Source organism: Channa argus, chromosome 3, assembly GCF_033026475.1.
Source record: "Channa argus isolate prfri chromosome 3, Channa argus male v1.0, whole genome shotgun sequence".
Lineage (NCBI taxonomy): Eukaryota > Metazoa > Chordata > Actinopteri > Anabantiformes > Channidae > Channa > Channa argus.
Window position 1 is genome coordinate 28,801,366 of NC_090199.1, and position 15,695 is coordinate 28,817,060.

Here is a 15,695-nt window from a genome sequence, read left to right on the forward strand (position 1 = left end):
CTTACACTCTTGATTTCTGGCTAAATAAAAGCTGTTGCAATGATATTTCCATGCTGAACTGAGTTGTTCTGGGTCAAATATGAAGGCAAACCCACTTTCCATTCAGTATTTTGCTGCAATAGGCAGAAATCAGCTTAGTTGGCCTGAAAATGCTTTTAAGCGCATAAAAACTTACACTCTTGATTTCTGGCTAAATAAAAGCTGTTGCAATGATATTTCCATGCTGAACTGAGTTGTTCTGGGTCAAATATGAAGGCAAACCCATTTTCCTTTCAGTATTTTTCTGCAATTGACAGAAACAAGCATATTTGCTCATTCCGCCTGAAAATGATTTTAGGCGCATAAAATTTACACTCTTAATTTCTGGCTAAATAAAAGCTGTTGCAATGATATATCCATGCTGAACTGAGTTGTTCTGGGTCAAATATGAAGGCAAACCCACTTTCCTTTCAATATTTAGCTGCAATTGGCAGAAACAAGCATATTTGCTCATTTGGCCTGAAAATGCTTTTAAGCGCATAAAAACTTACACTCTTGATTTCTGGCTAAATAAAAGCTGTTGCAATGATATTTCCATGCTGAACTGAGTTGTTCTGGGTCAAATATGAAGGCAAACCCACTTTCCATTCAGTATTTTGCTGCAATAGGCAGAAATCAGCTTAGTTGGCCTGAAAATGCTTTTAAGCGCATAAAAACTTACACTCTTGATTTCTGGCTAAATAAAAGCTGTTGCAATGATATTTCCATGCTGAACTGAGTTGTTCTGGGTCAAATATGAAGGCAAACCCATTTTCCTTTCAGTATTTTTCTGCAATTGACAGAAACAAGCATATTTGCTCATTCCGCCTGAAAATGATTTTAGGCGCATAAAATTTACACTCTTAATTTCTAGCTAAATAAAAGCTGTTGCAATGATATTTCCATGCTGAACTGAGTTGTTCTGGGTCAAATATGAAGGCAAACCCACTTTCCTTTCAGTATTTAGCTGCAATTGGCAGAAACAAGCATATTTGCTCATTTGGCCTGAAAATGCTTTTAAGCAAATAAAAACTTACACTCTTGATTTATGGCTAAATTAAAGCTGTTGCAATGATATTTCCATGCTGAACTGAGTTGTTCTGGGTCAAAATATAGCAAGCATAGCAAGCATATTTGCTCATTGGGCCTGAAAATGCTTTTAAGCGCATAAAAACTTACACTCTTGATTTCTGGCTAAATAAAAGCTATTGCAATGATATTTTCATGCTGAACTGAGTTGTTCTGGGTCAAATATGAAGGCAAACCCACTTTCCTTTCAGTATTTTGCTGCAATTGGCAGAAACAAGCATATTTGCTCATTCGGCCTGAAAATGCTTTTAAGCGCATAAAAACTTACACTCTTGATTTCTGGCTAAATAAAAGCTGTTGCAATGATATTTCCATGCTGAACTGAGTTGTTCTGGGTCAAATATGAAGGCAAACCCACTTTCCATTCATTGTTATGTTGCAATAGGCAGAAATCAGCTCATTTGGCCTGAAAATGCTTTTAAGCGAATAAAAACTTACACTCTTGATTTCTGGCTAAATAAAAGCTGTTGCAATGATATTTCCATGTTGAACTGAGTTGTTCTGGGTCAAATATGAAGGCAAACCAACTTTCCATTCAGTATTTTGCTGCAATAGGCAGAAATCAGCTCATTGGGCCTGAAAATGCTTTTAAGCGCATAAAAACTTACACTCTTGATTTCTGGCTAAATAAAAGCTGTTGCAATGATATTTTCATGCTGAACTGAGTTGTTCTGTGTCAAATATGAAGGCAAACCCACTTTCCTTTCAGTATTTTGCTGCAATTGGCAGAAACAAGCATATTTGCTCATTCGGCCTGAAAATGCTTTTAAGCGCATAAAAACTTACACTCTTGATTTCTGGCTAAATAAAAGCTGTTGCAATGATATTTCCATGCTGAACTGAGTTGTTCTGGGTCAAATATGAAGGTAAACCCACTTTCCATTCAGTGTTTTGCTGCAATAGGCAGAAATCAGCTTAGTTGGCCTGAAAATGCTTTTAAGCGCATAAAAACTTACACTCTTGATTTCTGGCTAAATAAAAGCTGTTGCAATGATATTTCCATGGTGAACTGAGTTGTTCTGGGTCAAATATTAAGGCAAACCCACTTTCCTTTCAGTATTTAGCTGCAATTGGAAGAAACAAGCATATTTGCTCATTTGGCCTGAAAATGCTTTTAAGCGCATAAAAACTTACACTCTTGATTTCTGGCTAAATAAAAGCTGTTGCAATGATATTTCCATGCTGAACTGAGTTGTTCTGGGTCAAATATGAAGGCAAACCCACTTTCCTTTCAGTATTTTGCTGCAATTGGCAGAAATCAGCTCATTTGGCCTGAAAATGCGTTTAAGCGCATAAAAACTTACACTCTTGATTTCTGGCTAAATAAAAGCTGTTGCAATGATATTTCCATGCTGAGCTGAGTTGTTCTGGGTCAAATATGAAGGCAAACCCACTTTCCATTCAGTGTTTTGCTGCAATAGGCAGAAATCAGCTCATTTGGCCTGAAAATGCTTTTAAGCGCATAAAAACTTACACTTTTGATTTCTGGCTAAATAAAAGCTGTTGCAATGATATTTCCATGCTGAACTGAGTTGTTCTGGGTCAAATATGAAGGCAAACCCACTTTCCTTTCAGTATTTAGCTGCAATTGGCAGAAACAAGCATATTTGCTCATTTGGCCTGAAAATGCTTTTAAGCGCATAAAAACTTACACTCTTGATTTCTGGCTAAATAAAAGCTGTTGCAATGATATTTCCATGCTGAACTGAGTTGTTCTGTGTCAAATATGAAGGCAAACCCATTTTCCATTCAGTGTTTTGCTGCAATAGGCAGAAATCAGCTCATTTGGCCTGAAAATGCTTTTAAGCGAATAAAAACTTACACTCTTGATTTCTGGCTAAATAAAAGCTGTTGCAATGATATTTCCATGCTGAACTGAGTTGTTCTGGGTCAAATATGAAGGCAAACCCACTTTCCATTCAGTGTTTTGCTGCAATAGGCAGAAATCAGCTCATTTGGCCTGAAAATGCTTTTAAGCGCATAAAAACTTACACTTTTGATTTCTGGCTAAATAAAAGCTGTTGCAATGATATTTCCATGCTGAACTGAGTTGTTCTGGGTCAAATATGAAGGCAAACCCACTTTCCTTTCAGTGTTTTGCTGCAATAGGCAGAAATCAGCTAATTTGGCCTGAAAATGCTTTTAAGCGCATAAAAACTTACACTCTTGATTTTTGGCTAAATAAAATCTGTTGCAATGATATTTCCATGCTGAACTGAGTTGTTCTGGGTCAAATATGAAGGCAAACCCACTTTCCTTTCAGTTTTTTGCTGCAATTGGCAGAAACAAGCATATTTGCTCATTCGGCCTGAAAATGCTTTTAAGCGCATAAAAACTTACACTTTTGATTTCTGGCTAAATAAAAGCTGTTGCAATGATATTTCCATGCTGAACTGAGTTGTTCTGGGTCAGGTATGGAGGCAAACCTAGTTTCCCTTCAGTATTTTGCTGCAATAGGCAGAAATCAGCTCATTTAGCCTGAAAATGCTTTTAAGCGAATTTAAAACTTACACTCTTGATTTCTGGCTAAATAAAAGCTGTTGCAATGATATTTCCATGCTGAACTGAGTTGTTCTGGGTCAAATATGAAGGCAAACCCACTTTCCATTCATTGTTTTTTTGCAATAGGCAGAAATCAGCTCATTCGGCCTGAAAATGCTTTTAAGCGAATAAAAACTTACACTCTTGATTTCTGGCTAATTAAAAGCTGTTGCAATGATATTTCCATGCTGAACTGAGTTGTTCTGGGTCAAATATGAAGGCAAACCCACTTTCCTTTCAGTATTTTGCTGCAATTGGCAGAAACAAGCATATTTGCTCATTCAGCCTGAAAATGCTTTTAAGCGCATAAAAACTTACACTCTTGATTTCTGGCTAAATAAAAGCTGTTGCAATGATATTTCCATGCTGAACTGAGTTGTTCTGGGTCAAATATGAAGGCAAACCCACTTTCCTTTCAGTATTTTGCTGCAATTGGCAGAAACAAGCATATTTGCTCATTCGGCCTGAAAATGCTTTTAAGCGCATAAAAACTTACACTCTTGATTTCTGGCTAAATAAAAGCTGTTGCAATGATATTTCCATGCTGAACTGAATTGTTCTGGGTCAAATATGATGACAAATGCACTTTCCTTTCAGTATTTTGCTGCAATTGGCAAAAATCAGCTCATTTGGCCTGAAAATGCTTTTAAGCGCATAAAAAAGTAAACTCTTGATTTCTGGTTAAATAAAAGCTGTTGCAATTATATGTCCATGCTGAACTGAGTTGTTCTGAGCCAAATATGAAGGAAAACACAGTTTCCCTTCAGTATTTTACTGAAATTGTCAGAAACAAGCATATCTTCAAAACCCGCTTAATTCGGCCTGAAAATGCTTTTAAGCGCATAATAACTTACACTGATCAACTGTGGCTAAATAAAAGCTGTTGCAATGATATTTCCATATTCCTTAGTCTTTCTTAATTTATCTTATTTGTATGCTTCATTGTTAGTTATGGTTCTGTCTGGTCCCTGCGTGTACACCACACTTTGCTCCCTGGTCGCAATCTAACGTTTTTCCCTTTTGGTACTTGAGTTTACCTTTTTAATTTATTTTGTTTAGTCACTTAACTTTTTCGTGTCCTCCCCATTGAGTGATATTTTTTTTGTTTGTTTGTTTGTTTTTTGTGTGTGTACACCACCCTAATTCCTTTTATAATATCCTTTTACTTTGAACCTCCCCTTGCCGTCTCCTTACTTAGGTCCTTGAAACCAAATTATACAAAACATGACAAGTAAACAGTTCCACAATGTTTTTTAAACATCACAGATAATACTGCTGGCAAAAACTAAAAAGATCCTAAACAACTTTAGCTCAACGAGGGCGAAGCAATTAAGCCAACAGGCAAAAAAATCAAAGCAATGTCAGATATGCTACTTTTCACAACAAAGGCCGAAAGAACAGGAAATGTGAGTAGCTGCATAAACTTTTTTTTTCTTAACAAGAAGCATAAATTCAGTAAAGCCAAAAACCTCCTGACCTAAACCCAGAATCCGTTAATAGCATAGTGCTGCTATAGAGGTAGGTGGAGCAAGTGACAAAATTTAACCAAGTGAACAGAGCCAAACAAGGTTAATTATGTAATTGGTGTGATCCTAGAGGGAGGCAGAGATCGCACCAACCCAACATTTGCTGTCTACCAAGTGAAAACTTGGTGTGCGCAGATGTTGACCATTATAAAAACACACTGGCTGGTTTGTGTGATACAAACACACAAAACACAATAAAAATTCATTAGTAATGCAGTATATATAAATGTATACATTGGATCAATATCCATAAATACATTTGAAATAGATAAATAGATTTGGCATTGCCAATAGTCTCCCTGTTCCTTACTAGGCTAAATTTGTTAACCTTTCAGCATTCTTGCTGGCACAATTGAACAACATTTTAGCGATTGATGGACCCTCTGACTTTGGATTTCGGTTTGTACTTTCACCAGCTTTACTTCCTGTCTTAAACTTTTATTTTTTAGCCATTCTTTCCCATTTCCTGTTCTATGGTGATCTCAGCTACTTCACTTACCTCATCAGTTCTGATTAATTTCATCTGTTCCCCTGCTTACTTAATCCCAGCTATGGCCATTTCCAGCCCTCCCCACAGTTTCCTGTTAGTCTCTTGTTGTGTCTCCCTGGCTTTTGCCCAGTTTCTGATCGTTGTTCGTGGATTATTTGGTTTGATGTTTGGTCTGCTAATCATCCTGTCTTATTTTCTTTGTGCACATTTTTGTTTTATAGATGATCTTAGTACTTTTGTTGGTTGTTAAGTCTTGCTACTGATCTTACTTTCTTACATATACCTTTTGGTTCATAGTTTCTATATGCCCCTATTGCTTTCTGTAGTATCTATTTTGTTTCCTGAATTACTCTGTATCATCATGTTCGGTATTGCTTGGTTTCTTTGTGTATATTTTTGTTTATATTGTTGCATTGGTGTTTTCATTTTTCAGTTCTTGTTATTCCAAACACTCACTCTTTAGTTGTTTAGCCTCATCCTCATTAATTTGCTTTTGGTCTTCATGTTCAGATTCTTAGTTTCCCTATCCCTTACTAATTTAATTTCTATAGCCCTGGTTTATTTATATATTTTATTTTATTTTTTACTTTATGGTTATTTTCTAGTTCTTGAATGTTCTTAACCATAGTATTAGCTTTACAATTTTGGTTCACGTTAATTTGGTACCTCTCGACTCGTTTGTTTGGGTTTTGTCTTCCTCGTCATTTCTTTTTTGTATCTGTAAATAAAGTTTAATTTCTTTGCCACACTGCCTCATCATTTTCCACTTGGGTCTACCCCTAATAGAAAATGTGACAGTTTCCCTCTTTGAGATACCATTCAATTGGTAAATTGTACTCACACCAGAATGTATCTTTTTTTTTTAATTGAAAACGCATGTTAAAGATTCTGCCTGGCCAATAAACAGCATTTTCATTTTGCAGAAGAATATTTTGGGAAATCTGCCATGGATTGAGCAGTGCACACTAGGACCCTGCCAAGTGAATGTCAGTAGCTGGAGCTATACGCTCCTGTGGGAGAACAAAATTAAGAGCAGCTCACTGATGACAGTATTCTAAAATATAACATCCCTGATGCATAATTATGCAGAAGTTCAAAGAATGGATAATGCCCATTTAATGACATTACTATATCCAAATTCACATCTGCAAAGGGAAGAAAAAAAAACAAGAGGGTGACTGTGATAACTTTTTGGTGTAGCTGAAACAGGATTAGAAGTTTATAATCCCCTAACTACCTAAAAGAACCTGTAATTGTACTCACAATGTAAATTCTGCAACAACAGGGAGTCTGGAAAATTGATAGTCTCAAGAACAATAGCCCTTTAAAAGATTTATTGGGTGGATATCTGTGTTGGGATGGCTTCTGTTCTGAGTAACTCAAGTGTGGGTCTGTGGTAGGGTGTCAGTAACTTGCTGTAGCCCTGCTGTGTATATTGGTTAATTTGTTTCAGCTTTAAATGTTGTCATGTTTGAATACAGCAGAACAGATTGGCCCATGTAAGGAATAACTCTTAGCGAATAAATAATTCCCTAAACAATTAATTGGCTTCTTAATAGAGCTTAGTGTCTCGCCTGTTAGGATTTGGAAATCTGTAAAATGTTTTACACTGTTGCTTCAAATCTGTGTAAATCTCTATTGCCCCTTTTTGGAATCGGCTCTAATACCACCTCGACCTTTAACAGGAAAAGTGGGTTAAGATCATTTATGGATGGATTTTATAGATCCTGTTGATTTCATTCTCTTTGCACATTCAAACAGACCCACTTAAGACATTTGTCCAATTTATTTTCCATCTTTGTAAAGCCCTGAGAATGCCAGGTTACATCACTCCATGATAATGGCTGGGCACTGGCGCCATCTTGTGATTTATGAGGTCTGTTTACCTGCACCTTCTGAGTTTCTTGCCTCTTTTTTTTCACAAAACGTTGTTCAAATCTTGTTCAAATATGACAGAGAAGGGAAGAGAGAAAGAAAAGAGACTTCATTGGTATATAGATTAATTTGACTTGCCAAAGCAATGCTATTGGGACAAATTGGCAACAATAAATCAAGAAAACCCATATGATTTGGCGGCTCAAGACAGGAACAGCGACCTAAGTTACTCACCCTTGTGCAGTATGTGAGTGGAGTCCTTGATCTCTTCTGACATAACCAGACATTGGTGAATTATCTTGTTTTTAGACTCAAAGTATATAAATGGGAAGAGTTTAAAAGTTTTACATTTTGTGAAGCTCATCACATTTTGCAGGGGGTGGGTGCAAGCTCTAAATTTACAATTTTAACTAGTCAAGATATGTTTCCCCCTACATTAGCTTGTGTTTGAGACGATGACAGGGTTTCAGCTCTAACTTTTAATATGGCACACAAATGAAACCCATTTTGTGATGTCACCTTCACATACTCTATAACCATAAATAATTTACAAAATAGAAATATAAGTGCAGACCATTTAAAAGCCATATATTCCCATGCCATAGCACTACACCTCCACCAAGCTTCACAAATAAGAGTGCGCTTCAGATCATTATCTAAATAAACATCTAAATAAACATACATCTAACGTATACACCACAACAGCTTGTACTTGTACATAAATGTTGAGATCCACACTTGAGATACACTATTGGAAAGTATCAGTTGAATATCGAGCTACTACTCCTGAATCTGTCTACAAATAAGAAATCAGACCAGATTGCATTAGTTACCATGTAACCAGGTGGTGGTTTATTAGATCACAGCAAAGTTTACAGCTCACATTAAGTATTATTTAGTCTCCCACCACATGTTTAGACCACAACATTGACACTGTCATCACCATGACATCACAACATTTACAACTCAAAGTTGTAAGGAAACAAGCAAGAAAGCGAGAGAAAGAGAGAAGCTGCCTTAGGCTACACATTGGCTTGTCAAGTATTAAAAGATGCTCCGTTGTCAGTCAGCAGAATGTTTTTATGGTGCTTCCAGTGGCCACATTGCACAAAGATATACAAAATAAAACAAGGACCATGTAAACACTAAAGTTCTTTTATTTGTTACCTAGTTAGAACCAAGTTAGGACCTTTTGGCAAATTGAGAACATTTTCAGTTCTAACAAATATGAAGGCCTGTTTGAGGGTTAAGAGTTATAGTGTTACATTTGGAATTAGGTTAGGGTTAGGCACTTAGCTATGATGGTTATGGTCAGAGTAAAGGGATTTGAAATGCTTTATCAATGAGAACGGTAATACAAACCAATGTGTGCGATAGAAAGTGAGTGTGTGTGTGTGTGTGTGTGTGTGTGTGTGTGTGTGTGTGTGTGTGTGTGTGTGTGTGTGAGAACATGTGTTTTGATGGGGCAGAGAGAGAGGTGAATGGTTTTGGTTCTCTGATCTCCAACTCCTTCTGTTTTCTCCTACACAAGAAGAGTTACTCTGCCATGCAATGATTTGATATAACACTAGCAGTTTTAAAAAGCTACTAAGCTGCTTAGTGACGATATGCACATTTCCTAGAACATAAGGTATAATACAATCCCTACCAATGAAAACCTATCTCACTTGTAAGTCGCTTTGGATAAAAGTGTCTGCTGAATGACTAAATGTAAATGTAAATTTCATTAGACAACCTTTAAGACTGGGTTCAAGGAAACAGACTCAGATGAAAAGGCACCGGAGACAAAGGTAAAAACTAAAGAAATTAATTTTTAATATTATGTTGGTTACTAATCCCATTAGAGACTAAAACGTTTTTTTTTTTCTAAATGTCAATTGGGAATGATTTAGCTTATTTATCTGTGCCATAGACTTTCACTGTTGTCATAAAAATAGTAGGCTTCATAATAAATATTAATATATATTAATAATAATTGTAAATATTAATATAAATACCATCAGTTACATTAACTTTCTTTATTTCAAAAATCACGGGTTGTAGTTTGTCTATAAACAGCGTCAAAGACTAAGAACGCCCATCACTGAAGAGCAGCTCCTGTAAGGCACTGCATGGCAACAAGCCTGTTGCGTTACATATAGCTCGTAACCACCTCCTGTGTTTCGCTAATGTGTTTTTTAACAGTTTTTGGACAACAATAAAAGTCTATAGCGCACACGATTAAACTAGTTTTAATTTGTGGATTTGCATAGATGCAATTCGTTTTTGGTTTTAGTTTCTCAATGAGAACGTCAGCACAGAAAGTCACACCCCTTATGCTTTAAGTTGGACATATGACAAATTAAAAAGTATTAACATAAACTGTACTTTAAATTAGCTTTGCACTTACATCAAATATTTTGCCCTGTGGCGATATTATGACTGACAAATCATCCTGAATATTCGATTCGGTAAAATCGTTAATACAAATATATATAATAATTAAATGAAACACATTTAAAAGATAGGGTCTAATTTTCTGATAAAAAGTGGCCCCTGTCAAGCAAAATTGGCAATACTTCTTTTTAAAAACAAGATTTGTTATTTTTCCTTTTTTGAAAGCCAATCATTTTAACTCCATTGAATATGCATAGCTTATTATTAAAAACTTAATTTCTGCAAAATTAAAAAAATAATCATTATACAAGTCTCAAGAGTGAGCTAGTTTCACATTTAGACCTAACTGAATGTGAATCAGGTTTTCAGTCATTCCTTTACTTAGTCTAACAATTGAAATAGTTTCGCTTTTTAAAGGTAACGTCTTAGGAGAACTTTGGAAAAAAATATTTTAGCCGACGGACCAGTAAAAGTAACCATTATGTTATGTTCTTTTAGAAATTCGAACCGATGAAAAAACTAGCATTACACTTTTACTGTTTTAGGGTTTCAACAAAGCAAAGTGAACAGAGCTAAACAAGCTTATAAAGTGTCCGCCGTTTGGGGGGAAATTAACAGCCTAAAGGTCCAGAAAAGATGAAGGATTGCTGCATTCACAGGTCATCGGAGCGCCGTTACTGTTCCGCCGCTGTCTTCTAAGAATGAAAGGGCGCTATTAAACTTGGGGGAAACGCTCTACTGTTTAAGTTCCAGAGCCCAGACATGTTGAGGCCACCCTGTTCGTCCTTTACTTTTCTTATCTCCGGCTGTTGAGGTGGACGACGTTGAGGAAGATGAAGAAGTTGTTTTAGGGATATCCACCTGCAGACAAGTGACATTTATTGTTATTTAAATTATGTAGCTATGTTATCCAGCATCTCATTTCAAAATATTGAAAGATAAAGAAGATTAAAGCTCTTCTGTTTTTGTAACAGATACAAATTTCGAAATGGGCAGAAAGCTGGGAATATGCATTGTAGGCCTACTGTATAATTCACAAACAACTTAAAATAGGAAAAAAATGTACGGAACAACCTAAACATCATTCTGCTTACGTCATAAAGGTACAAAATCGATCGCATGTCCACATTATATCTGCCTGGATTTTTTGATGGAGCATGACACCATGCACTTGTTAAAAATGGGTGGTGAAAATGCTGCTTTACAGATGCATCACTTCTGGACTTGTAGACATCCCTCTAGACTAAATCCAGGTGTCGAGGACCATCTTGGGTTAATTCTTCAGAACCCATTAGGCTTATAAAGACGTGCTGATCTTTAAGTCCTTAAAACTCCACACTTACAAATGTATGTAACCATCTGCCTTGTTCGATTATAACAAGGCATAAAATTTAACTTTCTAAAAAAAGATTTAAAAAAAGAATTTGTTTAGTAAAACAAAGTGTTTTAATTGGTATATATCAGTATATATCCATGGTACACATTTCCTATGAAATAAGAAAAATGGGAAATGTTTGAGAAGAATAGCCGGGTGAAAAAAGTGATCTATATCTTTTAACCTTAAACTTAAATATTAAGATCCAACCACAGCTGACCTCATGTATTAGCCATGTGCTCTTAGCTAAATGAATTAATTTGTTACGTTCAGATATTTATAACACAAGTGACCTACTATTGACCACATCATAGTTGTTGAATTTTAACTTATTAGTTTTTTCGGATCCCGTACTGCATAAAGACCTATGGTGCGCCTTGTCGTTTCACGAAGTTATTTATTATTTTGCACAAAAATATACCCACTATTCCTAAAGCTACTACTACTACTACTACTACTACTACTAGTATTACTACTGCACTTACTAGTTCTACTACTACTATTACTACTAATAATAATAATAACGCCCACTGGGTGGCATTTTTTCCATTGTTTTTTTTTAACAGTCGTTTCTATTATTTTTCATTTTTTTATTTTTATTTTTGTATCGCACTTCCACCCCTATTGCATGTGCTATTTAACAAAACAGAGTCTCAGCAGTGATTTTTCTAAATTTATTTATATATATATATATATTAATAATTTCATCTTATAGTTATCTTTTTTTGAATTGGGAAATTAAAAAAAAGAACCCCAACTTATTTTGGTAAAAGAAAATCAAAAAATGGAAGGATGTAGCCTAGTCTGCATTCATTTTGAATAAGCCCATTAAAAACACAATTTATGGGTTTATAACACAAAACACATGAAAAAAACTATTGAAATATTTTAGGATTTGAGTTGAATAACAAAGAACTGAGTAGCTCCAAACGCTGGTGTTCTTCCAGTGCTAATAGAATAGATTAAGCCATAATATACGGTATGACGACTCTGTATATCCCAGAAAACCGACCTGATTGTGAAATCCTCCAGTAAAGCCATGAGATCTAATAAAATGCCAGTGTTGCCCGCACAGCATGTTTGTTATTACAGCAAAATTATAAATTATAAAAAATACATCAGACATACACCCATCTCTTGACTGAAGTTGCTTCATCGTCAACAGAGCGCAATCTGTTAATATTTCAGAACATAAAATAGCTATATAAAACTGGCTTGAATAAAAATTGCTTCTATAAAACTAAACGTTTTAAAATAACAGCAAAGTAATACTATCAGCACTAATACTACTGCTAATAATAATCATAATAATTAACTACCAAAATATGTTATCAAGTTTTTACTGTATTGCCATAAAAATCATAAAAGTAAATAAGATGATATGATATTAAATTCACACATTCATATTAAAAACTAAGTTTAAAGGGTTGGCTATAGTAAAGTTGATCAAAATGGTTCCATCTTGGATAAGATCCAACATTGTAGCTGTCTGTGAAGCAAATTTTCCACAAACTGCATTAAGCTAGAGTCTTACCACTCCCCCACCCCCCACCCAAAAAAGCTACAATGAGGAAAGAAAGAGAAAAAAAATATCTGATGTACTTTACATTCTTTTATATAAACTGAATATTTATTATCTCTTAAATACACTTTCTCCGTAATACACTTTAAAGTTTACATAATGGTGATGTTGAGTAGGAAACTATTATAAACAAAATAGCAGATTAAAGAGCATCATTAATTGCCAGTAATCCTTATTACACTTATCATCTTAATAAAAAGGTAATTTGGTTACTAAATAATTATCTACTTTGTAAAAACAAATCAGGGAATTGTGTTCACATATACAATATCTTTTCCTTCATTTCTAGTGTCACTTGTAGCAGGTGTGTATTTAAATCCAGGAGTAGATTTCATATAATTATTTTGACTGCAGTTTGTGTGAGGAAACATGCTTTCCAGCTTTTGTTTTATTTTCTTGTAGAAAGTGCTGCTTATGGTATAGTTTCTCTAAAAAAATTATTCTGGACTACAACTCTATAAAGTAGGATGTGATGATGTACTTACCCCAAGATAAATGTCAAATATCAAATCAGAAGGCAGTTACATTTCTCAAAGCATGTATAATTGATGGTACAACTAAATTATTTAGACAGTGATCATAAAAAGGACATACCAATAAAATAGAATAGTTATTTTATACTATTGCCTACTGTGTTTGAAAGAAAATATATAGATTACATATGGAACAACTAATCTGTGAAAGCAAAAGGTAAGTAAAAACATTTGAAATGGATTTAAATCTCTTGGATATGCTAAACAATAAATCACTGGCAAGCACAAGCCCTCCTAAAGCTATAGCCTTACCCAGAGGTGAAGGACAACTCTGTAGACAGTATAGTCTGTTATAAGGATACACCCTTCAAAAAGGTTAACAGAAATAAGAGCAGTGAGTCGTTTTGACTGAACCTGGCCCGTCTAAGTACTCTGACAATGGCAGTTTTAGGGCACCAATGTTGAAGACTAGGGCATTTAGTCATTGCTATAATGTACTACAGTTACCCATTCTTAAGGAGTCAAATGTCCACTACAAAAACGGAGCAAACACAAGGTTAGCATGTGGAGATCCTTAGAGATAAAACTGAGCTACCTGCATGTTGTGTGTGCATTTAACATTTAAAATAACCACGTGAAAAGAAGAAACTTAGAGGAAAAACGATTATCTGTTAATTACTCATAAGGCTTTATTAAATGTCCTGAACTTCCGTCTTCATCTCGAATTAGCGAAATTGTCACGGCCTCTCAGTTAAGCTCGTTTAATACGGCTCAAAGAGCACTATCTTAAACTTTAGTTTTTGTAGGCAAGTACAATATTATGGAAAACGTATTTATAACACCGACAAAGCAGTTCAGAAGTAATAATTATAGTGAAATGTATCTAATCCGTTATTTACTGATATAACACTAGAGGTAGGCCATTACTTCATCCTGCCATGGTTCCGGTCTCTTCGAACGAGTCTATAATATTATAATTAAAAAAACGTGGCGATAACACTGTGATAATTGTAAGGACGGGATGGCCAATGATCTACGGCCTTTATTTATTTAATACCCAGGGCAGGATCCTACCCAAAATAATAAATAACATAACACAATAAGTTTACTAGGTAATTTAAATTCTGCGAATGTTTTTACAGACGTTCTGCTCTAGTATATTAAAGCTCATTAGAATCCAATGTGTGTTTTTAATGGATTTGGAGTCATTTAATAATGCAAGAGTGAATGGCACGTGTACGTCTTCAATAGTCTAATTAACAAAATGTTATTCCTGTTACAAAGCTTTCATCTTAGCCTACTAATATGCTGTGTTTTCTCTGGGACATTGCCTTTTACTGGATAGCAAATTATCAGTGCTCATCGATGTAAGAAAAAAAAAAACACATCGAATATTATATTTCAGAATAGAAACAATCTAAGATGCTATCCCTATAAACACTATGTGAATTCAGGCAATGACGAATGTGAAGAAAATAATTTTTTTTTTTATAAAAGTCGACAACAAATGCAACAGTTGTCATTTTAGTTAAAGTTCATAATGTACTATATATTGTATCTGTTCATGTTTAATCTTCTTAACGCTCAATTGTTACAGTGTTGCTTTTTTCCCCATTGTCGGTTCTAAAATAAGTTGTCGACAAGGAATGTGAATATAAACAAGTACTCTGTATGTTAGAGTCAACCTTCTAACCAGACAGAACATATTGTGTCGGTTATGTCAACTTTAAATTTGTAGGTAAGAGTCTATGTGTAATTGTTCTACAGTCATAACGTTAAAGGTAGCAAACAAGGATAAGTTGATATTTGATTCATTACTTTTATTAGAAAACTGTCAGGACAAGTATCTCGTTTTAATCGGAACAGTCTCGTTACAGTGCACACTCTTACCGCCTCTCTCTTCCTTCGCTCCTCCCGAGCCTCAGTCTTTTTCAGCTCGGCCTTAAAAGCCTGTGTGTCGCCATGCTCTCCGTCCTTGTCCAGGATGTCCATCAGGTAGGAGATGTAGCTGGTGGCCAGCCGCAACGTCTTGATCTTAGATAGCTTTGTGTCGGCCGGGACATTGGGTATACACTCCCTCAGTTCTGCAAAAGCCGAGTTGATGCTCTGGGTTCGTCTCCTCTCCTTACGGTTGGCCGTGGGTCTCCGCTTCACGGTCCGAGGATGTGTGTGATGGTGAATACCGACAGCGACAGTAGCTCCGTTCACCGAGATGGTGCTGGCCCCCGTAACCAAGCTGCTGGGTCCATAGTGATGGTGATGGTGATGATCTAGACCGCCGGTAGTCCCGCCGCCGCCACTGCCGTGATATTCCGGGCTGTAGCCGTGCGCGAGGCTATAGTCAGTGGGA

The 15,695-nt window shown here is 35.7% G+C and overlaps 1 protein-coding gene across 1 annotated transcript in view; it reads right to left on the reverse strand.

The window, feature by feature from the left end:
- Positions 1–8,373: 8,373 nt before the first annotated feature.
- hand2 (heart and neural crest derivatives expressed 2) overlaps positions 8,374–15,695 on the reverse strand; it is an 8,029-nt gene continuing 707 nt past the window's right edge. Inside the window, exons 1-2 of the mRNA XM_067498750.1 lie at positions 15,236–15,695; positions 8,374–10,776 (exon numbers count right to left, since the gene is read on the reverse strand). The exon at positions 15,236–15,695 is cut by the window's right edge and continues 707 nt beyond it. Of these exons, the coding sequence (XP_067354851.1) occupies positions 10,651–10,776; positions 15,236–15,695 (586 nt within the window). The 3' untranslated portion in view covers positions 8,374–10,650. The remainder of the gene's footprint in view (positions 10,777–15,235) is intronic.